Below are 27953 nucleotides of genomic sequence, written 5' to 3' on the forward strand. Positions count from 1 at the left end.
AGAATCAATACAACGTTTTTGTAGCTGGATTTTGGACAGATGTTGTTGTAAATAAAAACACAGTACAGTTATGTGCAGTCAATTTTGGTATTGTGGTTTTAAATTTAATTTGAAACATTTGGACGTCATACATAGTTATATTGATGCCTTTAGAAAGCACGTATAGGCAGTTATATAGAAACTCTAATAATAATAGTTTATATTTATACAGCGCTTTTCATGAACTCAAAGACGCTTTACAGTCTCTACTTGTTGTTTTACGGTATACATTCTGTTCTTTGTTGTTTTTAATTCAAGCTTCTTTTCCTTCTTTTTTGAAATAAAAACATGCAACTATTTTTTTTAACATTTATATTGTGTCTTGTTAAAAAATGCTATATGATTTCACGTGAACTTTCATTATAGTTTATTAATGACTAATTCATTTGTGAGGCAACAATCACCTAATGTCCTTTTGATGCATGTATGTAATTAATTAGGAAAATTAGGATCTATTTTATCAAATCGAATACAAGACTTGACAATGGCTCTGATGATTAAATAACACATCACCAAAAACCTGTTATTATGATCTCGAGTTAAATTATAGTTCACCCATATTCGGTTTTCCAAGTCAATCAGAAACAAAGAGAGCAATCAAGTGCTCACCGTGAGGAGTCGATGATAGTGTGATACTAAAGTCAAATCAGTCACATTATGCTAGATTATCTTATAATGCTAATATGATAGCATTCTTATTATGGTATTATATGGGAAATGTATGGCTGATACTTGCAGAGAAGGGTTAAGAAACAAGAAATAAGACATTAATCATCTCACAGAACTACTGTACTCTATACTACGCACCTTTGGGTCCGGTTCAGTGATATCCGAGCTGCTGGTGCAGTAGGCGGGGCTGGATCGGGCCAGCGGCGGGCGGGTCACGTAGAACACTTCCCTCGACGAGCGGAGGTCTCGCTCTGCATGGCGTCTCATGTTCAGATTAGATGATAGGGACTCCACAGCTGAGACTCCCGTCGTAGGGGAGGGCAGGCGGGAAATGTCTATTGAACTGCACACACACAGAAAGTCATTACAAACTGATGGGTTTATTATTACACCATTTAATGTTTAACTATGGACTGTAGAGAAATACAAGTGTTAGCAGAGGATGGATGTTCCCAACCACCTTTTTGCTCGTGACCCCTTAATATGAGGCAATATCTCATTTCAGCCCTTCATCATTGCTTGCAAGACATTGCAGTGTGAGTGATTTAATCAAAGATGATATCTAAGAATGTTTTTCGAAAGAATAATGCAGCACTTGCTATTCTCACCTCATAATGAGAGACACAAAAGAGTTCTGTCAATTTGAATGTATGCACAGGTCTATTTTATTGGATTGCAACAACCTCGCAAGATGTATCATGAAACTGTTGCATAATGTTCTGAAACGTGTGAATTCAGCTGATTTGAGTGTCTCTCGTTCATTTCCATGTTTACTGCTGCAGATTGTGTTCCAACAGACTACTGCTTGGCATAATATAATTCCAAAAGTGCTCTAAATTAATGGCTCTTTTTCTCTTACTTAAAGAGTTCTTATTCAAACAGTATTTCTGTAATTAGAGCAACTGTCTCGTGGCAATTGCAAAGTGCTGACATTAATTGAAACACAGAAGAAAGAGGTTTGGGTAAGAGAGTCTGGGAACAGATGGTGCTGGCAATTACTGATTGATTAATGACTTAAAAAGCCTTAAGAGGTGCTTTTGCATTAGCCCCTTCAAAAATATGAATGTTTTGAGCAACTAAATGGTCATGTACTGTCAGGGGCGCCGCCAGGGATTTTGGGCCCCATGAAAAGATATCACATTGGGCCCCACGACCAGGCCCAGGCCATAACATTTTTGAATGGAACATTCAAAAATCTAAATAAATATAACTTAAATATACATGACCTCTTAAATTAAAATAAAGTGAACATTAACACCAATATTATCATTTATAAAATGCTATAACAAAAAAATAACATAAGCAGCAGATTTTTTAATTAAATATACATACCAACTACAAAATAAACGGGTATTAAAGTGTAAATGGACAACAAAACGGAAATGGAAGTGAAAAGGCCTGATGGTGGTGCTAAATCAGAGCCTATTACCTGTTCTCAGTCTTTTTCTCAACATGCATCTTCTGTGTAGTGATCCAATATCGTTACCATAGCCTTGCCCTTTAACAGTTATTACGAGCCCTGGCTCAGCCTTACTCACCAAGAGCCCAGCCGTTACTTTTTTTCATCATGCATCTTGTGTGTAGTGATCCAATATCGTTACCATAGCCTTGCCCTTTAACAGTTATTACGAGCCCTGGCCATAGGCGGCGCGTGAGGCTCATGTTTGGGAAGGCTAAATAACTTTTTTTACCTGGCGCTGCCCGCCTCCGGCGTCTATAGAAAAGACATCAACTCAGTGAAAGCACCGCCTGCTGACCAATCATAGCCATATTTCCTTATCTTAGTCAGCTTCTCGAGCCGTATCTGGCCGTGCAACACTTACATTGTCACATAGGCTACTGTATGCAAGTCTTATTTTAACACATTAACACATTTAACACATTAGGTTGACGAAACACTCAACTCAAATGTAATTAAAGTCATATCCACTCGTGTCTAGATGGGGCAGTGATATCATAAAACTGTTGTACTCTTTCAAACACTCGGTAGTTTATTTTTTAACCAGTTGTTATATTCACCTTGCAGGTGCAACTATGTGGCTTGTATCCTGGATTATATGTTTAAGTCATGGACGTTTAAAGTTCATATTTGTCTAATATTAGTTTACTTTTCATTAATGAAGTATGACACTGCGCTGTCAGTACACTTGTCCCAGATACGGCTCTGACTTGTCCCTGTTTGTGATTGGTCAAATGTTGCTAACCCCGCCCCTTTCAGGTGAACGCTTTCAGCTGGAGAGAGAAACCCTGGCTTGATTTACCGAGTTGATAACCAGCGTCGTAGGACCGCTTAGCGAGATCTCGTTTGTTAGGGTTAGTTAAGATAACTCAAACATATCCAGGGTCTGTTGAACTGGCTTCGTAGTACAGGGCACAGGTGGCTGCGTAGCAGCGCTAATGTCAAAGACACAAACATTATAGGCTACATTATATTTTTATTTTACCAGGATGCAGTGACAAAAATATTTGGGAAGGCTTAGCCTTCCCTAGCCTACAGTACCCGCCGCCCCTGGCCCTGGCTCAGCCTTAACACCAAGAGCCCAGCACCTAGCCTTCTTACAGGCAAAGTCACTGATCAAGTCATTGAAGTCCAGCTTTCTAACCAACTGGCTTTCAATGGACAGCATGGCAAGACTGCAAAGCATTATGGGGGGGAACAGGGCTGCGGAGCCTAAAGATGGATCTGTTGGTCCTGACACCAGGGGAGGGACAACTGATTTAGTATGAATACCTGCATTTATTAAATGTCAGCTAAAAGAGGAGTGAAATGAAAAACCTCTGAATTTTCTGTGAAGATATTAACAGTACTTAAAGGTGGGGTAGGTCATTTAGAAATTTTTGAATTTGAAAATACACAACAGGAAAAAATCTGCCACTTCCTTACAGAGCCCCTCCTCCAACACACACGGACGCGCACATGACCAATGAGGGCACGAGATAAGTTTGTGCACAGATGGAAGGCTGACAGGCAGGTAGGCCATCCAGTTATTTTAGCCGGGCCGACTAAAATGATTGGTCGTGCTTTTTACAGCGCCACGGCTTCCACAGATGACATTTTATTATGGATTTGTTGTCAAAGCACTTAAGATATTCATTGCTATCGGGATGTTAAGAGCATTCCATGGAATATAACAAAAAGTGTATCTCGAGCCGGTTTCTCAAACTTACCTACCCCACCTTTAATGTCAGCAAAAACATTACAATTATTATTTACAATGGACTACGCTTAGCTAACAGACTAATTCCCACCACTCATGGACCACACCCACCTTTTCTTTTGAAAAACTGGGTGACATACTGTCGCCCTTTAGTCCCTCTCTCTTGTCTGTCTCTCCTTTCTTTTCTTTCTTGAAAGCCTGACTTTGTTAGTCGTTGAGACATCGTACACACGTAAGTACTAGCATCCCTGCTCAAATGCTCTCACTCTCTCTGCTAAACGCCAACGGCCGGTGCATGGCACAGCGTTTGGAGGCAGGACCAAACCATTACATGTAAATAGAGGGGGGTGTTCGATGCTTTGGATAATTAACTTTTGCAAGAAAATAAGTTAAATGAATCGTAAGTTTAGTGAGTACATTATCAATATGACGTATTATTAATGTTAATTATTGATGATTGATGAAAGGTTACCTAAACATTTTTTCTTAATGTTCTAAAAAATGTTGGGGTCCTTGTCAGTCACAGGCCCTTAGAATCGTCCTAACTTTTCACCCCTTACGGCGTCCCTGTGTACTGTACGTTCTTGGCCTTTTTTTGTGTGTTACAGTTAATTACACCCATTAGAAATTGTTATTTCTTTCTAATGTGGTGCACATTTGAAATGATGACCTTGCACATTGTCTTGAAAAGCAGGGATCAATCCTCTGCTCACATTTAGAAGGATCTTGGCTTTGAGGACATGTAAATCCCATTTCACGAGCAGAAGTAATAACAATAGAAATACATAACAAAGGAAACCATGGGAGGATACCTGTTTAAGTCACGCATCATAAGGCTTTGGAAGTCAGAGGACATGAGACGGTTGAACGATGGCCGCGAGAAGAGTCTGTCCTTCGGTCGGTCCGGCTGCTGGTTTGCAGGCATGTGGAGTTGCGGGTTCCTCAGGGCGACGCTGATGTCATTCAGCAGCCGCGGCAGGGGTCCGAGTTTCAGAATAGCATCCTACAGCAGGAAATGGTTTCAGAAATCAAGGAAATCCAAATGCTTATATGCTGTATAAGAGAAGTATACCCAACCTTTCCTCCACCCAGGATTTTATTGTGTTAGCTGTTCAACTCTGAGCAGGAAAAGATAAACATGATGACCTACTCTAGCTTTATTTATTGTCCTGCGAACACATGTTTTAAAAGTATTTAGGGTATGGAGAGCTTTAAAATTAGCAGATATCCCTATTTGAGGTGTCTAAATTGTATCAGGAGAGAGATTATTTCACTTTTTTGCAGCCATGTAGAAAATATTCCAAACTCAAGTGTACCGTGACCCAGGGACTCACATACACTGTGATTCATGAGTCACTGGTACAATTCAATGTCATTTATAAAACACAGAATGTCTTTCATGAAACACAGAGCACAGCCATTTCAAAAAGCAAAACATTTTAAGACAATTTAGTGCCGAGCCTAATATTTTTTTAAACTTTCATTTAACGTGCAGTTTTGATAAATTAACAGTGCGAGCAATATATTAAATATTAAAGCAGTAATTCCAGCTCACTTTTAATGGAGTTCAAATAATATTCATCCTGTGCATGATAGATAGAGAACTGCAGAAACTCATTTTCCAGCTTCTCCTCTCTCTACAATCTTAAGTCAGAGAAATAAATCATATTAAATGTTTAATTGTAATGTCCCAGTGTGTTATTGCACCTACCTTGCTAAGCTGGCCCATGACTTCCCACAGTAAGCTGTGGAGCATGGACAATTCTCTGCCGAGGTCAATGTAGCCCTCAAACCCTCCAGCGTTCCCTCCAGCCTCCATGTTTGAAATCTCGTAGAGAAACTGCTGCATGGAGCCCCACTCCATCTCCAGGAACTCATTCATGAAATACATGTATTCCTCCTTGGGTCCAAATCTGCAGAGACAAAAATTACAGGACACATGAAGGCAGATAATAAGATGGAAACATATTCTACAGTAAGTGGAAGGATGTATAAAATGAAATCTCATATTTTGTGTTGTATATTTTTCTGCAACCATCGGATACTTTCATTACTGTTCCATTGTTTTCTACATTAATCATTTTGTAATGTCTTGTGTTATCCAAAACCCAAAGATATTCAGGGTAATATGGTTTCAGAGAAAGAAAAGCAGGAATTCTTCATATTTTAAAGGTTTCAATTAGCCATTTTGCATTAACAATTATTTACATTTCATGCCATGTACATATTTAATCTGTTGTATCCTACATCATTGGAGCATTTGTTGTGGATACTCTATCTGTTCATTTGTATGCAATGTTCCAAAAATGTTGCTTGTATAAAATCTCCACCAACATTTATATGTCATAATTATACAGTAGCAGATTTAAACCAGTAGAATTGTTTAAAGGTCCCCTATTATACTGTTTTTCATCAATATATTATAGGTCTCAGATATATACAAAACATGTCTCTGAAGTATTTGGCTCGAAATACCAAACAGATCATGCATTGTAGCATCCCATAATCCCCTCTATTTCAGCCCTGTTTCAAAAGTGCTGATTCTCTGTCTTTTACTTTAGATCAGGGGTGGCCGGAGGTTCCGCGAGACCATTTGATACGGCCCTTGAGGTAATTTATAACGTATAACACAAGCAAAAAAATAATTAAAGAAATCTAGACCGCAAAATAATTAAACAAGCGAGTGCCTGTTTTTCCTGGCCATGGATAGGTGTCTTGAACACAACACGAGCCTAACGTGTCATCACGTGGTATATGTCTCGTCTGAAAGGGGTGTAGTTCTGACGGAGAGCACCGGAACGCCACTTCAAAAATTGCAGTACCCATAAGGAGCTGTACACATGCCGCAGTTTTTGCGAGGCTGTGTCTTTATTTATTAGTTGTAAGCCCAGTGGCGATCTGTTCATCTGTCATACACCCTAGAGGAGGTTAGGTCCATCCCCCCACTTAAATCATACAATACAATACAACTTTATTTATAAAGCACTTTAAACCTCCAGACCAAAGTGCTGTACAGGCAAATAGATAAAACACAGCTCAGCTCACACACCATAAAACAAGTACAAGTAAAAACAAAAAACAATTTAAATGCAAAAAAAGCAACACTCTAAAAGATGTTGAAACGCCAAATGTTAAAACGCTAAGGAGAAGAGGTGGGTTTTAAGAAGCGATTTAAAAGCAGGCAGTGTGGAGGCCTGTCTGATCTCCAGGGGCAGAGCGTTTGGGAGCCGCTACAGAAAAGTAACGGTCCCCTCTGAGCTTTGACCTGGTTTTAGGCACATTCAGGAGCAGTTGGTCCGCTGACCTGAGAGGGCGGTTCGGCGTGTAATGCTGTAGTAGCTCAGCAAGGTATGGTGGGGTCATGCCATTTAGGGGTTTAAAAGTAAATAAAAGAATTTTAAAATGGATCCTAAAATAAATTGGCAGCCAGTGGAGAGAAGCTAAAACAGGGGAAATGTGGTCAAACTTCCCTGTGCCAGTTAAGAGCCTTGCTGCAGCATTTTGCACCCGCTGCAGTCGTGCGAGCGAGGACCCACTGACCCCCATGTAGAGAGAGTTACAGTAGTCCAGCCGGGTGGTGACAAAGGCATGGATTACTGTCTCAAACTGCTGTCTGGAGAGAAAAGGTTTTACTTTCGCTAGCTGCCTCAGGTGATAAAAGCTCGTTTTTACCACCGACTTAATCTGACTCTCAAGTTTGAGTTCACGGTCCATTTTAATACCAAGGTTCGTAACGGTGGGCTTGGTGTACTGATGCAAGGGACCCAGGTCTACAGAAGTGGTGTCAGTGGTGCTACCAAAAACCATTACTTCTGTTTTTCCTTCATTGAGTTTAAGGAAATTGCACGCCATCCAGGCCTTTATGTCATCTAGGCACTTTAGCAGTGGGCTAATTAAGTAACCCTCCTTCTTTGTTAGAGGGACATAAATCTGGCTATCGTCAGCATAGCAGTGGAATGTGATGCCGTGCTTTCTAAAAATGGACCCAAGAGGGAGCAAATAGAGGGAGAATAGCAGGGGACCTAATACTGAGCCCTGTGGGACCCCATACAGGAGTGGAGCAGAGGATGACTCGGAGTCACCAAGGCTGACAGAGAAAGTTCTGTCCTTCAAATATGACCTGAACCATTCCAGGGCTTTTCCCTCAATGCCCACCCACTTTTCCAAGCGGGAGATCAGGATGTCATGGTCGACTGTATCAAAAGCAGCAGTTAAGTCAATAAGTAGGAGCACAACGCAGTCCCCAGAGTCAGTAGATAAAAGGATGTCATTAAAGACTCTTAAAAGCGCTGTTTCAGTGCTGTGCATAGTTTTAAAACCGGATTGGAAAACCTCCAGTATGTTGTTCTCTTCCAGAAAAAACATAATTTGACTGTAGACAATCTTCTCCAGGATCTTTGACATAAAAGGCATTTTGGAAATGGGCCTAAAATTAGCCAGAACTGTGGGATCCAGGCTGGGTTTTTTTAATACGAGGTTGCACTACTGCATGCTTCAGGTTTTCGGGGACCTTCCCTGAAAGCAGGCTGCTGTTTAAAACTGCCAGCACAGATGGTCCAACAGTGGGGAAAACCTCTTTAAAAAGTCGAGGCGCGACAGGGTCATTTGGAGGACCAGAGGGCTTTAACTTGGAGACAATCTCATGTACAAAAGACAGAGCTACATGCTCAAACTGATTAAAGACAGCAGAACACGGTGCAGGAACTGAGGGGTCAATTGCAGGAGCAGAGATTTGAGCTCTAGTGGAGTTTACCTTATTAATGAAAAAGTGAAGAAAATCTTCACAGACCGCGGTAGAGGTCTCCATAGAGCTATTCTGGGGGGCATTAAGGACCAAATCAATAGTCTGGAACAGAACGCTTGGCTTATGACGATTTGACAGAAAGATGTCAGATAAAAGTTTGCTTTTTGCCTCTTTCACAGTGATCTGATAGAAACGCCAACACTCCCTCAACATTTCAAATGAAACTTGCAGTTTGTCCTTTTTCCATTTACGCTCAGCTCTACGGCAATCCTGTCGGACAGCCCGAGTCGTGTCATTTAACCAAGGCTCAGATTTAGTTTTAGGTTGCCTGGTTTTTAAAGGAGCAACAGTGTCTAAGGCAGCTTTGCAAGTAGAGTGAAACCATGAGCTAAGCTCATCCGTTTCAGGTGACATAGGTTCCAGATTCACATAGTTCTGTTTAAAGGCAACAGAGAACTGACCAGCAGTGGAGGGGTTAATAATGCGAGCGCGCCGAGGAGCAGCGCACGGTTTAACCGTTTTACAAGCAAGACTCACATCAAATAATACAGGCATATGATCAGAGAAAAAGGCGTCACAAATCTCCAGGTTAAGAACAGGAAAACTAAGATAAAACAAGATCAAGTGTGTGTCCGCGTTCCTGCGTTGGGCCAGACACAGACTGCACAAGATTAAAGGAATCAACAAGGTCTAAAAAGTCCTTTGCCATAGCTTTGTCGGGGCAACACACATGAATATTAAAATCCCCAACAATAAGTACACGATCATATTTTGGCATAATTTCAGCCAAGAAGTCAGAGAAATCGTTTAAAAATCCCTTATTGTATTTGGGAGATCTATAGACCACAGCACACAGCACTATATGAGAGCGACCAAGCTCGAACACGCTCAGTTCAAAGCTGCCGGGTGAGAATGTCAGTGAAAGCTGCTGGCATTTATAGTCACTCTTAAAAACAGTTGCTATACCTCCACCTCGGCCTGACGTCCGCGGAGAGTTAAAATAACAGCAATGCTGCGGTACAAGTTCGGTAAACGCGCTGGACTCACCAATACTGAGCCATGTCTCAGTCACGAAGAGGAAATCCAAGCCCTTGGAAGTGAAGAAATCCTTTAGGACAAAAGTCTTGTTTGTTCACATGGATAGGATACTAAATACATTTGCACACATCTTGTGTCCATATCTTTCTGTTTGGGTGGTCATGCCACAACCTTGCACGTGCCTGCATGCGCGAGTCATGGTGAGATATCTGGATTAAGAGGTTGCTTTTTCTTTGCACAGCATGAAAGAAAGACAAAATGAATGGGCTGTGACTTTTGTTTTTTTAAGCAGAGGTTGAGTTCAATAATTTGTACGGCCCTTGGAGGATGTTGTAAAAATTGAAATGGCCCTTAATCGTTATGACAAAGTTGCCAAAATCTGATCAGCTCATTTTCAGTTTTTATATAAATGGAGCGAATTTTGTAAATGGATACAAAAAGTGAGCGAATTTTTTCCTGAAACTTTCAGAATCTATTTACACAGAGGGGACACATATGTATGTATAAAAGACATGAAAAAGTGGATTTTGCATAATAGGTGACTTTAAGTATTCAGAGAAATGTCAGTACGAAGCACACAGTGACTGTAGAGACCAATGTGCAGGGTTCTTACACCTTTTCCAAAGTCAAATTCAAGCACTTTTCAAGGTGCATTTTCCAGCTTTTCAAGCATCTTACAGCTGTTGTAAATTACATATTTATATACACATACTCAAATGATTATTTCCCTACCTCACATTAAATCAGATGTTCTTTATGCTATAAACAACCAAATGTGTGTTTCGTGATAGCATTCTACATGAGGATGACAAATTAAAGAAAATAAAACTAAGTTTAATATTTCAAAATTAGTGATCTGTACGTAGACTAGGCCTTCCATATAACCTGTCTGAGCCAATATAAAACAATAAGCCAAATAACTTTTCAATACATTATTGATTACTATTTTTGAGGTACTTTTAGTTTGGCAGTAAACATAAGTCAGAGGTAAATGGTGTACTTTTGCTCCACTACATGTATTTAATACCTTTAGTTACTTCACAGATGTGGATGAATGATGTGAAATATAACCAAGTGTTAAATCAGACTTTACTTCCAACTGGAGTAAATCCACAAACTACCCTGCAGTATACAAAGTCATTCAAACTAGCTGCTCCTTTACCAGCTTTGAGAACACTTTAATGATCAATCATTATAAAACATATATATATTATTCTGAAATGGACCAATCTGCACAACGACTACTTTTACTGTCGCTACTTTAACTATATTTTGATGAGAATACTTTTCTACTTTTACTTGAGGAACATTTTGAATGCAGGACTTTTACTGTGACAGAGTATTCCTACACTCTGGTACTTCTACTTTTACTAAGTACAAGATCTGAGTACTTATAATTTCACTACAAGATCTGAGTACTTGTACTTTTACTCAAGTACAATATCTGAGTACTTATTCCACCTCTGGTAGCGTATTAGTCTGAATTGTAGCCACAAATTCACGCAGAGCTGCATACAAATAGACTCACAATGGTAACAAGTGGAAAATAATATTTATAAATGTGTACAATGATTTTAGGTAATGTTGACAACTCAAGACACCTGACTTATACATCTTCAAAGGAAGACTGTTCATTCTACAATTACATGGGATTAAAGCAAAATGTAGTTTTTCTTGTATAATAATTCAATTTTATATAAAAGACAGTTTGTTTTCATCTGTTTTCAAATAAACAAAGTATTGGCTTTCAGAATATTAAACTTGTTTAGAATTCAGATGATAAATACAACTTTGAAGCTTGTAACGGCATAATTACAAGCAGAGAACGGACTAATGTAACATCACAGCAAGCATAACAACAGCCAGTGTTTCTTGTAGTGTTTCCCCGGTACACAAACGCAAAAATACACTGTGGTTAGGGATGTGGTTAGGGCGCCGGCTGCTGGAGTGAAGGGAGTGGCTCGGCTGGAGGCCAGACAGCTGATCGGAATCAGGTAATCAGTGCCGGAATAAAAGCATGTCGTAACCTGGTTCTGGTCTGTTTTGCAGTAGGCAGGATCCTGGAAGGTCGCCAAAGGACCTGTGAAGGTTCCCACACGGGCAACGTTGGAGACCCGTGTATACTTTGTTTGGAGCTAATAAACGCCTGTGATAAACCAACCTGCTCTTTCCGTCCCTATTTGAACCCTGTGTGAGCGGAGAGGCTCACATACACAAACACACTCGCGAGCTTCCCCCAGACCAGTAATACAAACGAAAATGTGTCTTCGTGTCAATGTGACTGATTTCGATAGAGCATTTGGTTTAGGCACGAAACATACTACCAGTAGAAATACATTGCTTTCAAAATCGCTCTGTGTCAAATCAATAGATTATATTTCGTGACTATAACACGAAATGCCGTGAGTGCTTCATCCTCTGAACACTACACGATGGCGACTGTAACGCACATAACATAGGTGTTAGAGAATATTTCTTCTCTCTTCCTAAGTGTCAAATAATAATTCTTCCCTACTCCTAAGATATTTAACCTTAATTGCCTGCTGACGTTTTACGACCAAACCCTGGCTCTGTTATCTCTCTTAAGAAATGGGAGGCTCCAGCTATCTTGATAAACCAGTTCAACTCTCGGTCACAAAATGGTTTATCGCTGTGGGAACTGGCTTCTAAACACTGGCTTCTAAACACCACTGACAAGTGATTGAGTATTTCTAGTCGGGGGATAATCTCCTCTAGCTCCACAGATGTTTACGCCTCCCCCAATATGCTGGTTGACTCTCTGTAAACTAGTTAAAAGGTCTATCGAGAGATAGGCTGATGAGAATTGACATGACAACCCACCCGTGCAGTCAGAACCTTTTGCTGCTGTGACTTGTGATATGAATTCTCCGGCCGATGCTTGTAATAAACTACCAGTGTTTGACATCAAAGCTCCAACTCTCCTCGTGTCTCTCTAAGTCCAGACTCTCCATTGCTGCAGAAGTTTCCCTTACAATAGGTACGCTCCTCTGAAATGATTGTCCCCTGCAATTATTATTATCCCTCAATCGAGTTCGCTATTCAGCTCGCTAACGTTAGCTTAAACAAAAGTAACATGCAACGTTAGCCTAATCTAAAATGCTCTATTACGGCGTAACTTACATGTGGCTCGTCAGCGCAGACTCTCGCATCGTTATGTTTGCAAACTTTGCAGGAGGCTACTCGTGGGCTTGACCCTCGTCTTAGCCATGGCTTGTATTTGTCTTCTGCTAGCCAACGCTCGTTGAAACTGCAAGCTCCTGGCACACAGTCATCTATCACTCTCATCAGAATGCCCAGGTCACACGTAACACAAACACTTGCAGGTCGCGCGCATGCGCGGGAAGGCCGCAGCGGAGCGGTTTTATGTAGAAGCGAAGCAATTATTTTCTTTTAATCTAAAAAGCGAACTATTCAGTCAGACAGCAATTTATTGTAAAAGTAAAGCATTTACATTTTCAAGCACTTTATCTCAATTTCAAGCACCATTCCCAAAATGCAAGCACTTTCCCAACCTTGAAAACACCACGTCAAATTTCAAGCATTTTCAAGGATTTCAAGCACCCGTACGAACCCTGAATGTGACACTGTATGTAAATGTATGCTGGTGTTAAAGGACAGGCGTTGACGGAGACTCACTTGCTGAAGCTGGCCAGGTTCTGCATCACCTTGGCTATGAGCGTGAGTGTGCGGGACGTGCGCTCAGCGGGGTACTCCTGCATCAGGTTGAATAGGGAGGGGGACATGATGGCTGGGCACATGAAGCGAAGAAACAGGGAGGAGCTGATGAGGCTGTCTGCCAGATCCTCTCTGCCACGCTCGGCACATCTGGCTCTCCACGAGGCAAAAACTTCCTTCAGCTCTCGGGGAAATATGCTGAAACAAGAAGATGGTTTCATTAGCCCATTGTCAAGGAGAAGGGCAAGAGCAAGTCCTGTAATGTGTTCAAAACCGTCAGGAATTCAGCAAGGTCAGGAGACTACAATACATGGGAAATTACTCGACCGTACCCAGCACCAGTGGATATGGATGTATGATGATTTAATTTTTAACTGTCTGGATGATCTATTGATAATATAATATCACAAGGAAAAACAAATCTAAATAGTATGAAACCATAGTCAAATATAGTTATTTCTGTTTTAAAGGGGACCTATCATGCAACCGGTGTGTCAGGGAACTGACCTAATATCGGATATGTAGGCTGGCTTTAAGCCCACGGCCCTATCAGAAACGTTGCTATCAGAAACAATGCTCGACTGTTTTGGACGTAACATGGTCGTTGCATGTTTACATTAGCATTGCTAACACTCAGAGCTAACCTGTACTGCACAGAGCATGTGTGTGAAGAAGCAGGAAATAAAAAGGAACTCACCTTGTGGTATAACCGGCAAGAGAGAAAGCCTTTGAGCTCCATACTGTTTCAGAAATAATCCTTGATAATCCATGATATGGCGTTTCATCACGGCAGCATTTAGTTTAGACAGTAGCTGCCGGGCCCCTCCTTTTTTTTTTTTTTTAAAGCTTTATACCCAAAATCAGCACTTTTGAAACAGGAAGTGAAATAGAGGGATATGAGGCATGGCTAGAATGGGTGATCTGTTTGGCATTTAGAGTACACTTCATAGACATGTTTTTTATATATTTTTATATATCTGAGACCTATGCTATTGCCTAAAAATAGCATGATAGGTGCACTTTAACATCAGATGTTTCATGATGAAAGCTGTTACTATGGAGACAAATAAAGGCCAAATCTTTTGAAAATGTCAAAAACAAAAATGGTAAATGCAAGACTAAAAGTAAAGCTGAGAGATACATTTTATACCTTGAACAAATGTCAAGGCAACCTGAGACCCAGAAAGAAAAAGGTTTCACATTTCCTTTTTCTTTTATCACACAAGTCTTTAGGGTGGTATAAACATAATGACTAACAAAACTAAAATTATTGTTGTTTTATTGTGTGTCCTTTGTAGAGGACATTGGGTCTTAGTTATGCGAAGCATAGTATACAAACAACATTAACTTAACATACAAGTACATTTAGACAACATTAGAGCACAACAACTCAATGCAACACATACTGAGCCCTCATTTATAGTACTCCATCCTTTTTTGAAATGCAGAGATACATCTGACACTTGAGGCACTTGATGTATGTTTTCCCACTGCATCTGCCATGAACCCTACAGAAACCTAAGTGTTAGTTTTGGCCCATAGTGGACTCCATGTGTGTTGTGTAAAATGGGGGAAATAAAAAGTTAGCAAATCCCCACGTCCTCCTCAGAGGACATTCATAAAAACATTTAGTTTTAGGTCAAATAAGTATTACACTGCTCTGAAAACTCACTACACTAACTCCTAAGATGTTCCCTTACTATAATTAATCAAAATATTGAACTCACAACACTGGTAATTACAAAATTACAATTTCTCTTTCTATAAATAGTGCTCGTGTTGATGGACGCCATTTTCAAATACAATGAAATTATCTTTTTGAAACCCACACCCCCACATATTTCATATGTTTGAAAAGCCCAGGATGTCCTCTGTGGAGTACAATTGAACTTAATGCTGTGGCATGTATAACCTCGAAGTAATGGATCAAAACCCAATGTGCTCCACAGAGGGCAAAAATGAATGGGTGAGTCTCTGGAGGTTAAATAAAAGGCTGTTTATTTGTATTTGTCGCTAAGAATCTTTTATTTTATTTGTTTATGTTTGCATTTCTTCCCTGTATCTTTCAGAGAATTTGTGTTGGCTGGGGCGTTTTGGTTTATTTCTCTGTTTCGTTTTAAATAACCAAAAACGGGGAAATATTTAACTATACTTATATAACTTTACTTTGTATTTGTCGTTCATTAAATACTCAATTCCAAAATAAATTATTATGTTTGAGACCTTTTATATCGTTCTGCCTACAGGAAAAGTGGAAACTGGGACATGCAATACACTAGATTTTCTTTGTTGTGGACTAAAATGGACGCCACACAGCTTTTTCAGGTTTTAGATCCTACCAGGCACCAATCAACACAGATAAAGAACAGAACACTTATACTGTTATCTGAGGTTTAAATATAAAAATAAATTACCAAAGCGAGTTGATGATCTTGCAGAGTAGAAGCTCACTGCACATTCGAAGGTTGGCTTGATGGTCAGCGAGGACTGAGGGCGGGACGCGCATGGGATCCACCTCACAGTTCTCCTCAGACTCGTATAAGGCTCGAATAAAGTCACCTGTAGGTTGTAGATCAAACATTCTTAATGTTTACCAAAATACAAAACATACAAAAAGTTTAGCTCGAAACTGCTTGAAGAAAATGATGTCCATGTACCAATTTGTTTTTTTGTTTTTTAAACTTCAACATAAAATATAAAATTTACGTCACATATATTTGTTATACCTTAAAAGTGATGTCTTGTTTTGAATCAGATACAGTCTACTGGATTGTGTGCATCAATAAAAGTCCTAAAAAGCTATTTCTCTTTCATTTTATGAGAGGATAAAGGAAGAAATATTCATGTTATATCGTGCTAGAAATGGTATTAAAGCCTATTTCTTATTTTTTTATATGACATTTAGACAGGTTTTTTTAAGACTAGTATTTCTTGATTCTGTCACCACAATAAATACAAGTAATTAAAAAAAATGTCACAAATGAATCATCTATGTAGAAAGAAACAATCTCAACATATAACAATATCACATATTGTGCTAAATGACAGAAGCTGTCATTCTGAAATGTAAGTAAATCACACTTTAAGCTTCATCAACTCCTTTCATTAGATTTAATACACACTGATGTGCACTTTTTTTAATCAACAGCTGGCTCACCTATAGCATCTTTGAGGTATCTGTGACCTATCAGTTTGAGGTACTCTTCCACAGCCTTCGTAGCTAGCGTGTTCTCTCGAAAAATTAAGTGCTCTCTGTCCATGAATCGATCCACCTCACACATGGCCATGTCAGACAGGAATTCCTGAGAAGAGGTAACATTCAAATGTAGTTCAAATTCAAGCCAGTGCAAGGAACCTACAGATCATAACAGCGGCAATTTATAGGGGATTGCTGATTTTTTTATCAGCAATCAAGTAATATTCGCCCACCTTTGTCTTTCCTGTGCTTTGCAGGATGTGCACCAGAGCGAAGGCCACCTCCTCTTTGCTCTTCACGCTCAGCAGTGGCTCCAGGACGGCACACAGTGTTCGGTAGTTGTTGGTGATGTACTCGGCAAACTCCTTGTACAGCTCCATCGGGAGGATGTTCATTGTCTGGTAGCGAGATTTGACACGTATTGAGGCGTTGATCACTTTGGTACTCCCGACACCGCCGCTTTTGGCCAAGACACTGGACTGTATGACCGGGTACCACTGCTCCACAAACTGCCGGCCCGTGATGCTGGAGATGGGGATGCTGACAAGGCCGAGATATGTGCTTTTCTCCTAGATTAGCCAAGGAAAACACAAATAAATTGTAATGTTTTGTGGCAAAATGAAATGTTTTTTGACTAATGTTTTTGGTCACACTTAACTAACTACAAGTTTGTGTTCTTTAAATACAGTGTATAAAGTAGTAGTGATTATATGTTAAATGTCATGCATATAGACACAGATTATATGAATAATCTGTTAAACATCCACAGCCAGGGCAAAATCATTTGAATGCTGAATTTCACCTAATACGATGTTGAATGTTACAAATAACAAAACATATGTATGTGGACTATTTAAATCAAGAGTACTCAGTTATTTTCTGTTGTTAATAGGCTAGAGTAGACATTACCTTGCGTCTCTTTTTGTCAGTTTCCTTGTAGAGGTGAAAACGAAGGCTACGAATGGTAGGCAAATTGTTGAACTCAAAATGCTCGCCCCAGAAGACGGTGTCAGTCCGGGGTTTGCTGGTGGTGCGTGCGTATAGCATGTCATCCAGACACAGCTCACAATAGTAGCGCTTCTTAGCCGGGAGGTCTCGAGCTTCAATGATCCACAACTTGAGCACATTATCCACCCGTCTGCTGTTGTCCTGGAATTGAAACAAGGAGTCCTGTTACTGCATTATAGCAGCCCTTATTTACATCTGTTCACAATGTTACAACCTGGATTTGGTGATGAAATACAGAATCTACCTTGTTTGGTTTGACAGCTCGCTGCAGATTTTCAATCCACTTGTCTCTCTCTGAAGCTGAACGGCAGGCGAAACATTTTGTCCCTGAATTGGTGGTTACCTGCAGACAAAAAAAATATTTAGTGCCTACATTATTATATTATTATTATATTAATAGCCGCAGCTAACAACTATTTCCACTATTTGTTGACAGTTTGTCCCATTCGATCAGAAGTGTATTGACTTTGTCTTTGTATTGATCCTTGTCTTTTCCATAATAGAAAGATTTTCAGGCGCACAAACAGGGAGAAACTGTACATTCTCACCTTTAATAAGCTGAAACCAGAGAAATTCTTTGTATGAAAGAAAATGAAGACTAATCAAACAAACCTTTTAGAACAAATCCCTTTTAACAATATATTAAATTCAGAGAGCTGAGAACTGGCTTTAAAGTGTCTTATTGGTTGGTTGGCTGTAGAAATCTAGAAAAGATGGGTCCATTAGAGGCAGATAAAGCCAGGGAGAGTAGAAATGGTTACACAACACACCTCAAAGCAGTACTCTTGTCCTAAAATGCTCGAGTGGACAGGTTTGATTATGGCATCTTCGTCCAAAACGAGGTCCAAAGCCTCCGCAGCACTGCTAGGAGAAAGTAGGGATTCATGGGAGTGGGATTCTTTGAAGCTCTGCATCAAGCGTGTCCTGGTGAGAGAAGGATTTAGATATGGTTCTTTATTATACCATAACCATTTGTTATTATATGTTATGGTATTTAGATGAACAATACAGAAAGGATTTCATAAAACAAAAAATAAGGCACCCGGAAATCCTCACAGGAGCGGGTTTCGAACTGGAGTTCCCCAGCACCCCCCTTGATCTGATGATCAGATGCACAGACCACTGCGCCAACGTCCTCATGATCCTTTCATAATGAGTTTTATAGGAAAGCTAAGAATACCAGATTTCCAGTTCTTTTGTTTGCAGTTTGGTCTGTTGACTCGTGAGTCATGCTGCCCATTGTGAAATTAGACTACAGTGTTACAGTTAGTTGTCTGGCATTTTCGTCATTTCAACTGCACATGAATTAAAAAAACAGTCAATGTGGTGATGTTGTTATTGCCCACTGTGTAAATGGGGATAAAGGTAAGCTGGTCAGTGGGGCTAATCTGCAGAAATAATGTAGTGTGGACATAAAAGGGCTCAAAGGATTAGACCTGATCATTGGGTAACCTCCTTTAAAGGGGGCAGCTCTATCAGGAAAATTAAGAGGTGGTGGAAAAGGAAATAAAAAAAAGTGAGCCAAGTCTGTCTCTTTGGCAAAGCAAGGACAGAGGGCAAATTGAAAAAAAGGAATGGAGGAAAACCCTTTTCTTTGAGAGTTGGTTAAGAGAGTGATATCCCTCATGTCATTACGCTGGTATCAGATAATAACCTAGAAACGTGAGCCTTTTACCTGAAGGCCTGAAGCAGTGTGGGGCACAGCAGAAGAGGGTAAAAGTCTATTTCTTCCCAAAAAATCAGGGGCAAATATGACCATCTTCTCATTTAACAGCCTATTTTCCCAAATGTTATTATTTTTCAAAAAGAATGAAAATGTGGAGCATATCTGCAACAGGAAGCCAGCGCAAGCAATGCTGCGTGATTAACACAGGCTTTGAACATGAGAGAGAAAGAGAAAGCTATAATAATGATGTTATAAACTACAGGCTTGTCTCTCTCCTCCCGTTCCTGTCTAAAACACTTGAACGTGCTGTCTTTAAACAACTCTCCTGTTATCTCCATCAGAACAACCTTCTGGATCCGCACCAGTCTGGTTTCAAGGCAGGCCACTCCACAGAAACTGCTCTCATTGCTGTCACTGATGAACTGCACACTGTCAAAGCAGCATCCCTCTCCTCTGTCATCATCCTGTTGGACCTGTCTGCTGCATTCGACACGGTGAACCATCAGATCCTCCTTCGCACTCTCCAAGAACTTGGAGTTTCAGGCTCTGCACTTTCCCTCCTCACCTCATACCTCAAAGACCGTACCTACAGGGTAACTTGGAGAGGGTCCGAGTCCGACCCTTGTCAATTAACTACAGGGGTCCCTCAGGGCTCTGTTCTTGGTCCCCTCCTCTTCTCCCTGTACACAAACTCGCTCGGATCTGTCATTAGCCCGCATGGTTTTTCATACCACTGCTACGCTGACGACACCCAATTAATTCTGTCCTTTCCCCGCTCAGAGACCCAGGTCGTCACACGCATCTCTGCTTGTCTAGCTGACATCTCTCAGTGGATGTCCGCTCATCATCTCAAGCTCAACCTTGACAAAACTGAACTGCTTTTCCTTCCGGGAAAAGATTGTCCCACTCTTGACCTGACTATCAACATCGGCACCTCTGTTGTTTCCCCGACTCAGACTGCAAGGAATCTGGGTGTGATCCTAGATAACAACCTGTCCTTCACTGCAAACATCGCTGCTACAACCCGTTGCTGCAGATACACGCTCTACAACATCAGGAAGATACGTCCCCAGCTGACCCAGAAAGCGACCCAGCTTCTGGTCCAGGCTTTCGTCACCTCACGCCTAGACTACTGCAACTCCCTCCTGGCTGGTCTACCTGCATGTGCCATCCGACCTCTGCAGCTCATCCAGAATGCAGCGGCTCGTCTGGTCTTCAACCTTCCAAAATTTTCCCACACCACGCCGCTCCTCCGCTCACTTCACTGGCTTCCGGTAACTGCTAGAATCCACTTCAAGACACTGGTACTTGCGTACCATGCTGCAAATGGATCTGGCCCTTCCTACATCCAGGACATGGTTAAACTGTACACCCCAGCGCGTGCTCTACGCTCTGCATCAGCCAAACGACTCGCTGCACCCTCGCTGCGAGGGGGACCCAAGTTCCCATCAGCAAAAACACGTGGGTTTGCTATCCTGGCTCCAAAATGGTGGAATGAGCTCCCCATTGACATCAGGACAGCAGAACGCTTACACACCTTCCGGCGCAGACTGAAAACTCATCTCTTTCGACTCCACCTCGAGCGATAGAATTACTAACAAAGAACTGCTAACAGAGCACTTATATACTAATAAAGGACTGGCTTATCTATAGCCAGTTGAGTAGCACTTGAAATACTTGGCTCTATGAAACCTGATGTACTTATATGATTCTGTTTTCTTCAAGGTTGTGTCTTCCTGGTCGAATGTACTTATTGTAAGTCGCTTTGGATAAAAGCGTCAGCTAAATGTAATGTAATGTAAAAAGCAGCGGCTTGGAAGAAACACCTGCCAATTATGCAGAAAATGAAGAGCACTAATTTAAGGCCAGATTTGATGTTGGTCAGAGGTGCATTCAATAGTCTGGTTAGAGGAGCAGTGCTGTACGGCTCCGCTAAACCAATTTGGCAGCAAAGGTAGAGCAGCTGGGTTGGAAAGCTAGAGTGTGAAGTTGGACTCTGAGGGTTTATAGCAAAGTCAACTTAGCAGCAGTACTGAGTGAATTAAGCGTGTGTGGGCAGAACTCAAAGCAGGCTGTGAAGGCAGCTGTCTGAGGCAGCGGTGGGAGCGAGTCCACGGCTGTGGTTAGAGGGTGACTGAGGCACAAAGTCCCTTTAACTCCAAAACCATATTGCTACCACCACCACATCCAGAGCTGCCTCCCCTGGACACAGTCCTAATAATGTTATAAATTAAAAAATGTGAGCTGGGCTTCTGCTTGGCTTCATTTTTATGAATATATGTTTGATATCCTGTGCTACATGACACATTCCTCTTCTCTGAGCACTGGACTTCCGCACCATTCCTGAAAATGTCTACTATGCATCCCACGTTGCTGGAGGAAATTGTGCTGTCAGCGTTACGTTCTGCCTCTTCCTCTCTACATCTTTACATTTCCCATATGTGCGTCGTGACAGGATTGTGTGAGAACTGCAGAACATTTTGGTCACTTTGCAAGCCTGAACCTCCTGGGATGTGACCTCACGTCAGAAAACAAAAACAAGAAAAAAAAGCTGTCATGAGAGTCTCTGCAAGCTATGAATCCTGAAGATAAAAAAGAAATACCATTGATATGAGCAATGTAGGATTAATGTTATTCTAACAACAACTGAATATAAGATGTTTTACCAAATTCAATTCATGACAGTTTTATATAGTTTTCTCTTTTGTGCACTGATAAGAAGAGGAGCAGCCACAGAAACCACAAATTAATAGAAATCGACAAGGTTTCAACCCTAGATCTGTTATATGTTAAAACTTGTTATGTTATATATGTGCTGAGTGGCTTGATGATGACACTATTTTTTTAACCATTCAATCCACTAAAGGGCTTGAAATGGTATATAACGATTGATGAAAGGTTAGGGGATCATCACAACAGAGTAGCATTAGACTATTTTTTGCAGGAGATATTTCGACATTTGAAGAAGCGCAGGTAACTAAAACATTAACAATGGCCCTGTTTAATTTGATCAGCCCTGTTAGCTATATAAACAGGGAACTCTTCATCATTAAAGATAGTATATACAGGTACACCTGTACTTTTCCTGCTATGATAAGTAAAAACTATGTTGTGAAAATGGCCAAACCCCATGTGACAGTGAGGTTAAGAAACGGTTGGTTTTACTTTTAAATATATGACCCTTTATACAGTAAATGCTACACACCTCTCTTGGTCCGCACTTCGAAACCGGGGCAAAATCATTTGTCTGAAGCTGCTGGTCCGGTCCAGTTTGGGTTGACTTTTGGCCCTCTTGATGGAGCCCTTCAGCCTCCGATTCAGAAAACTCTGAAGTTTCAACACGGGAAAATACATAATAATAATAAGTAAATAGTAAAAGAAACGGACAGAATAAACTGGATTGAAATACATCATCCATTTAAGTTATAATTCAACGTATGAAAACCATATATGAACGTGCTAACTCTTCCTTTAAAATCACATTGGCATTGTTCCCTTGTAATATCAGATTGGGCCAAAAAGCCAAGTTGCATATGTTTTCTAGCGGAAAGCGTAGATATGCATCAGGAGAGTGTGACCAACATTTAAATACTCACCGGCTGTCTGAAGGGCTGCGGGGTGGCATTGGGAGGCGTCTCCATGCTCGACTGTCTTACAGAGGCAAAACTTGCCCTGCGAGATTGGTCTATTGGCAAAGAAAGAAAAAAGGAATCAATCAATGCATATAAAGATATTGTAGACAACCTCAAAGCCTAATTGCATTGACTTGTAGTATTGTAACCAGATTTGGTGAAAAATAAATACAATTAACAATAATAAGCTAAAAGATTCATTTTACCTCCACTTTAAATTAAACGGTACAAAGGCTTACAAAGTGCACTGACACTCTTTGTTTAAAACAGCATGAGGCCAGGAACAATATTAAAGAAGTGTCATGATGTGATAATAAAATTACACAAAATGTCTTTTTAAATGAATCACGAATGGAATGAAACACAATATTGCATTTCAACACCTTAACGTCATATAATGAAGAATCTTTGTATAATAACTGCAGTTGTTATATTCTTAGTTTTTTAAGCGTTATTTGTTGATTTTTTTATTTTTACATATCACTAAACAGTACCATATTATCCACCCTTTATGAGGTTTTTAAAGGACATTTGTAGACATTTTGACAAGTCTCATTATCTTATTCATTGCTTGCATTGCTTTGGTCAAATACACACAAAGTATTAAAAAAACATGACAAACACATCATAATCACAAATAAGCTTTCAGCACATCAGCAGTGCAGCATAAGAGGTGTTAGTAAAGCTCAGCAACAAGCACAGACAGCTACAGCCTCCAAAAAACACAAAGAACAACATTGTGACTGTCAGACGCTATTCATCGACCTTTCCATGAGAAACAATTATGTTTCCAAGGCCAGTCGAAAACCTGTGAGAAGTATATGTAAATTGTTAAAATATAAAAAAGAAAACAGGTGTGTGCTACTTTTCCAGTATAGTACAGTATGCTGCATTGATTTAGAGTAACTAGGTCACATCATATATGGTGGGAAGAGCTAACAATGAGTCATACTGAACTTTATGGTCCTCGTCTACGTTTGGGCTTGTGCAAACTGGATTATGATGAAGGATCGATAAAAGTATATACAGTAATCTAGCGAATCAGATCTGAGGCTTTCTTTCCTGTGTGTTGGCCTAGAAAATTCAGCCGGAGCATCTTCAGGATTCCTCAATCCTTATCTCTCTACAGTATATAAGCAACAACATAAATGCAAGATTTGCTTATGGGACATTTTGATTAAAATGCCTCCCTCTTGAAAAAAGGTCTTGTTTCCTAGCCTGGTTACAGACCTGTGAATCGCCGCCCACATGTGCAATTTGTTCAGCAATTCAAATAGGTCTGCTATTGTACCCGTCGGTGGCTGTTAGAGGAAACAAATGTGCAATCAGAGTTTAGAGGTGGAATAAAAAGGGGGTAGTCATCTTTATACATAGCTAGTTAGCTTCCTCGCTACATTCAGGCACACTTAGTAAACCTGCTTCAGTATTTGCTTTGAATTATTTGCATATCGGGATAAAACATGGTTCTTACCCAGAAAATGTTTCAAGTATGTGCGAGAGGTGAATATAAATATTATGCAAGTGTTACCCAGTGAACTCAGTGAATTCCATTAAGGCCCATAAAGCAAGTGCACGAGAGCATTTCCCGGCCGAGTTGAATTCATTTTTTGTTGTCCGGTGACTTGAATGGAGATAAAATCATTTGAACTTGCTTTTATTTTCTATTCATTGCCTATTGGACAAAAAGTCATATCTGATAGTGAAACAAGTCATTTTGCAGAGGATGTGACGCTTAGAAAGTGTTCCATTGATCTGCAGAGGTCTCTTTCCCAATGTAAGTTTATGGACAAAGTGTTTATGGGCCCAATGATATCAAGTGATGGACCGTAAAATTGTAGCTTCTTTGTCAAATTGGCTCTAAAGCTTGGTGCTCTTCCTAAGGCTTGATGGGACAGCAGAGCCTCCATGATGTTACATTACATCCACAACGTAAAACATTATTTGCGGTACGTTGGCTCAGAGAAATGAAACTTCTTTTTAAATGTATAATATTGTCATTCTATGTGAAAGTACTCTAAAGACAACTATTTGAAAACATATATTGAAGTGCAATTTATTCGCACACAAAAAAAAAAACGGTGTGTCAAGCCCCTTGAAGCCAAAGACGACTTTCTTTTTAACCCTGGTTACTGTATGACTGCATTTATCTAAGCTGGTTGTGTAATCAAAACCACTCTCGATACATGTGTTTCTTTGAACGTGTGGCATAACATTTCAGATTCATCTACAGGTTGGTCTCTTAATGCTGAGAACGTGATTATGTTTCATTTTCATATTCATTCTACTCTAGTTCAGTGATCGATTGGTTTGATATACACTCCATTTAGCTAAAGGAGCCGTTTTGGGTTTACTTCCCCTGCCCCTTTGCAACAGAAGATAAAGACACTGTCGTCCTATGATTTCTCGCTCCCAAAGCCTCTAAATAGGCGACTCTCCAGGATCTATTCTGAATCCAAGCTAATTGTTTGGTATCCATGGAAACAACTCCAAGGGCTTCTACTTGAACTGTAGAAAAAATTGGCACAAAACTGCACAATAAAGACGGTGAAAGACACGAAGTATCAAGCTTCACAACACTGTGTTCCTGGTAACAGTGCAGCGAGTGAACTGATCAAATCTGCCTCAGCTGAAGAAGATTTGAGTTTATTTAGCTTCTCCTGCAGGGGCTGAATCCTGACATTTCTCATTGAATGACAGACGTGGTGGGAATATTTTAGCATATTGGAAATGTTTAACACCATTGCCACAAAAGCAGCCAATTGCCAATGTGGTTCTCTAAGTAAACGTGACACATTATAACACATGGATGTGTTCACATGGGCTATTCTGAATGTAAATTGCTGTCAGGACGAAGTGTGTGGGTGGCAACAGCCTCTAGCTAACTGTGATACAGAGGCAGCGAAAGCCAGAAAGAGGAAGACTGAGTGGGTGTTGGAGAAACATACTCAACCTTTGGTATATATCTCTCTATTAATACACATTTTGAGACTTTATCTTTTCAATATAATAAATAAAATCCTAACATTTTTACCCAGGATTGATTTTATTTTGCTATAGACATACCAGATGAAGTATCCGGATACAAAGTGACAAGATAAGTGAACAAGCATCCCGAACTAAAATACAAAGAGTTTTCTATCTGTTGTATTCATCATGTACTCAATGAAAACAACACTAACTTTCCATTCAAACAATTGGAAAAAATCACAACGAAAACTACAATTAGATGCAACAAATGCAATTTGCGAGATCAATATCCCCAGCAATACTGCCGTTATTGTTTTTTTGGATGACAGCTAAAGACATGTCTTTTTGGATTAGCTTTTTATTAGCAACCCCGCACTTTAAATGCTCTTTTAGTCTTTATTATTTACCTGCCTTTATATTGTTTTACTTATTTTATAGGTCTTAATCTTTTTTCTTTTATTTCTGTTGTATCTATATGTTCACTTTGTTTTATGGGGTTTTATATTTTATATTGTTGCATCGACTCGGTTGTGTATTTTATGTTATTGGTATTATCATACATTCTACCTCCTTGTGTCTATTAACATGCTAACATTTTATATTTTGCTGCATGTACCTTTTAAAGTTCTTCACAAATAATCTGAGGAGAATTTCTTATTGTTTGTTTTTAACTTGTGATGTGTCTTTTTGTAAAGCACTTTGAGCTGCATGTGTTGTATGAAAAGTGCTATATAAATAAAGCTTTATTATTATTATTATTGTCAAATTGTTCATAAGCTATGACAACACCAATCAACATTTATTAATTTTATTTCATCATGTTCATTTAACAATTAATTGTTTCTGGTATCAGTTACATTGCTTCAGTGTAAACCAGCTGCCACCAACTTACTAAGCGGTGAACAAGAGTCCACATGTGGTTTGGGCTAAAGGCTAACTCCACATGCTAACATGACAACCAGCTTGTCCCAAATTCACAAACATTCTATGTTGGTTTTATATTAAAACATATTCACACTGAAAACGCCCATCTAATATATATTTTTTTTTTTTTAGCATAGATGGGAGATTCGGTTCCCCCCTGCCCTGGCAACGCTTTATGGCACAAAGGGAGGCCACTGCAACAAGGTTGTATCATTTAAATTGAAATGTGTCAAGTTTGTACAACAAGACTTGGGAATAATCATCAAGAAAACCAATCTTTCAATTTTGTTAATAGGCCCCACAAGTTATTTTGGGGGGTAAACTCTGTCTCCTCAAGTGTTTGCATTTTGAGGACACAACCATATCTGAAACAGAGAAAAGCCTAGCCATAGACCAACCAGAGAATACTCCTGGGAAAGCATAGACTGAAAATGTTATGGTGTTAAGTTGTTTTATAAAGTAAAGTGACTTTTCTTACTGCAGCTGAATATAAATGCTTGTCATGGCCAGAGATGGGGTCGTTACTAAAAAAAAGTAATATATTACATATTACATATTACTTTAAAAAAAAGTAATATATTACACTACTTCGTTACTATCTACATAAAGTAATTCGTTACTTTACTCGCAGGGCCGGCCCGCCCCTCCCTACAGGCAGATCACGCAGACTGCTAAAGTTTCAAATGTTCTCTTTAGTTCAGTTTCCATTGTCGCATAAGACTGATCCAGATAGCTCCTGAATGTTTTCCTATCTGACCATGGCTGTCCTCTGTCTCCTGCTATCTGACCGTGGCTGTCCTCTGTCTCCTGCTATCTGACCGTGGCTGTCCTCTGTCTCCTGCTATCTGACCGTGGCTGTCCTCTGTCTCCTGCTATCTGTATATTTTGCGCAGTCTATCTCTGCTCACGCTGTTGCGTCAGCGTGTTCTCCTTCGTGTTGGCCATGTGTTGCACTGGAGCCAGACTTCAGCCGAGCACGTACGAACTGCGCATGCGTGAGTGGCAATAACTCTCCTTACCAGCAGGCAGCGGTAGTGTGTATTCGTCATTCAAAACAAGCAACAACCGGAAAACAGAGAAGAAGAGCTACGTATGTGTGTGTGTGTGTGTGTGTGTGTGTGTGTGTGTGTGTGTGTGTGTGTGTGTGTGTGTGTGTGTGTGTGTGTGTGTGTGTGTGTGTGTGTGTGTGTGTTATAAATAAACAACAGCTATGTGC

General features: G+C 40.1%; 1 protein-coding gene across 4 annotated transcripts in view; it reads right to left on the minus strand.

The window, feature by feature from the left end:
- The window catches only part of LOC117455254 (ras/Rap GTPase-activating protein SynGAP-like), a 52101-nt gene that overhangs the window by 17266 nt on the left and 6882 nt on the right, over nt 1-27953 (minus strand). For 3 of the 4 annotated variants that reach the window (XM_071204832.1, XM_071204831.1, XM_071204829.1), the window contains 12 exons: nt 22811-22899; nt 22420-22541; nt 18319-18472; nt 17793-17891; nt 17450-17710; nt 16774-17109; nt 16502-16646; nt 15759-15903; nt 13306-13542; nt 5578-5779; nt 4679-4869; nt 847-1051 (listed from right to left, as the gene is read on the minus strand). In XM_071204832.1, the coding sequence (XP_071060933.1) occupies nt 847-1051; nt 4679-4869; nt 5578-5779; nt 13306-13542; nt 15759-15903; nt 16502-16646; nt 16774-17109; nt 17450-17710; nt 17793-17891; nt 18319-18472; nt 22420-22541; nt 22811-22855 (2142 nt within the window). In that variant the 5' untranslated portion in view covers nt 22856-22899. The remainder of the gene's footprint in view (nt 1-846; nt 1052-4678; nt 4870-5577; nt 5780-13305; nt 13543-15758; nt 15904-16501; nt 16647-16773; nt 17110-17449; nt 17711-17792; nt 17892-18318; nt 18473-22419; nt 22542-22810; nt 22900-27953) is intronic. The other variant, XM_071204830.1, reaches the window with a different exon arrangement.

Source organism: Pseudochaenichthys georgianus, chromosome 11 (assembly GCF_902827115.2).
Source record: "Pseudochaenichthys georgianus chromosome 11, fPseGeo1.2, whole genome shotgun sequence".
NCBI classification, from domain to species: Eukaryota; Metazoa; Chordata; class Actinopteri; order Perciformes; family Channichthyidae; genus Pseudochaenichthys; species Pseudochaenichthys georgianus.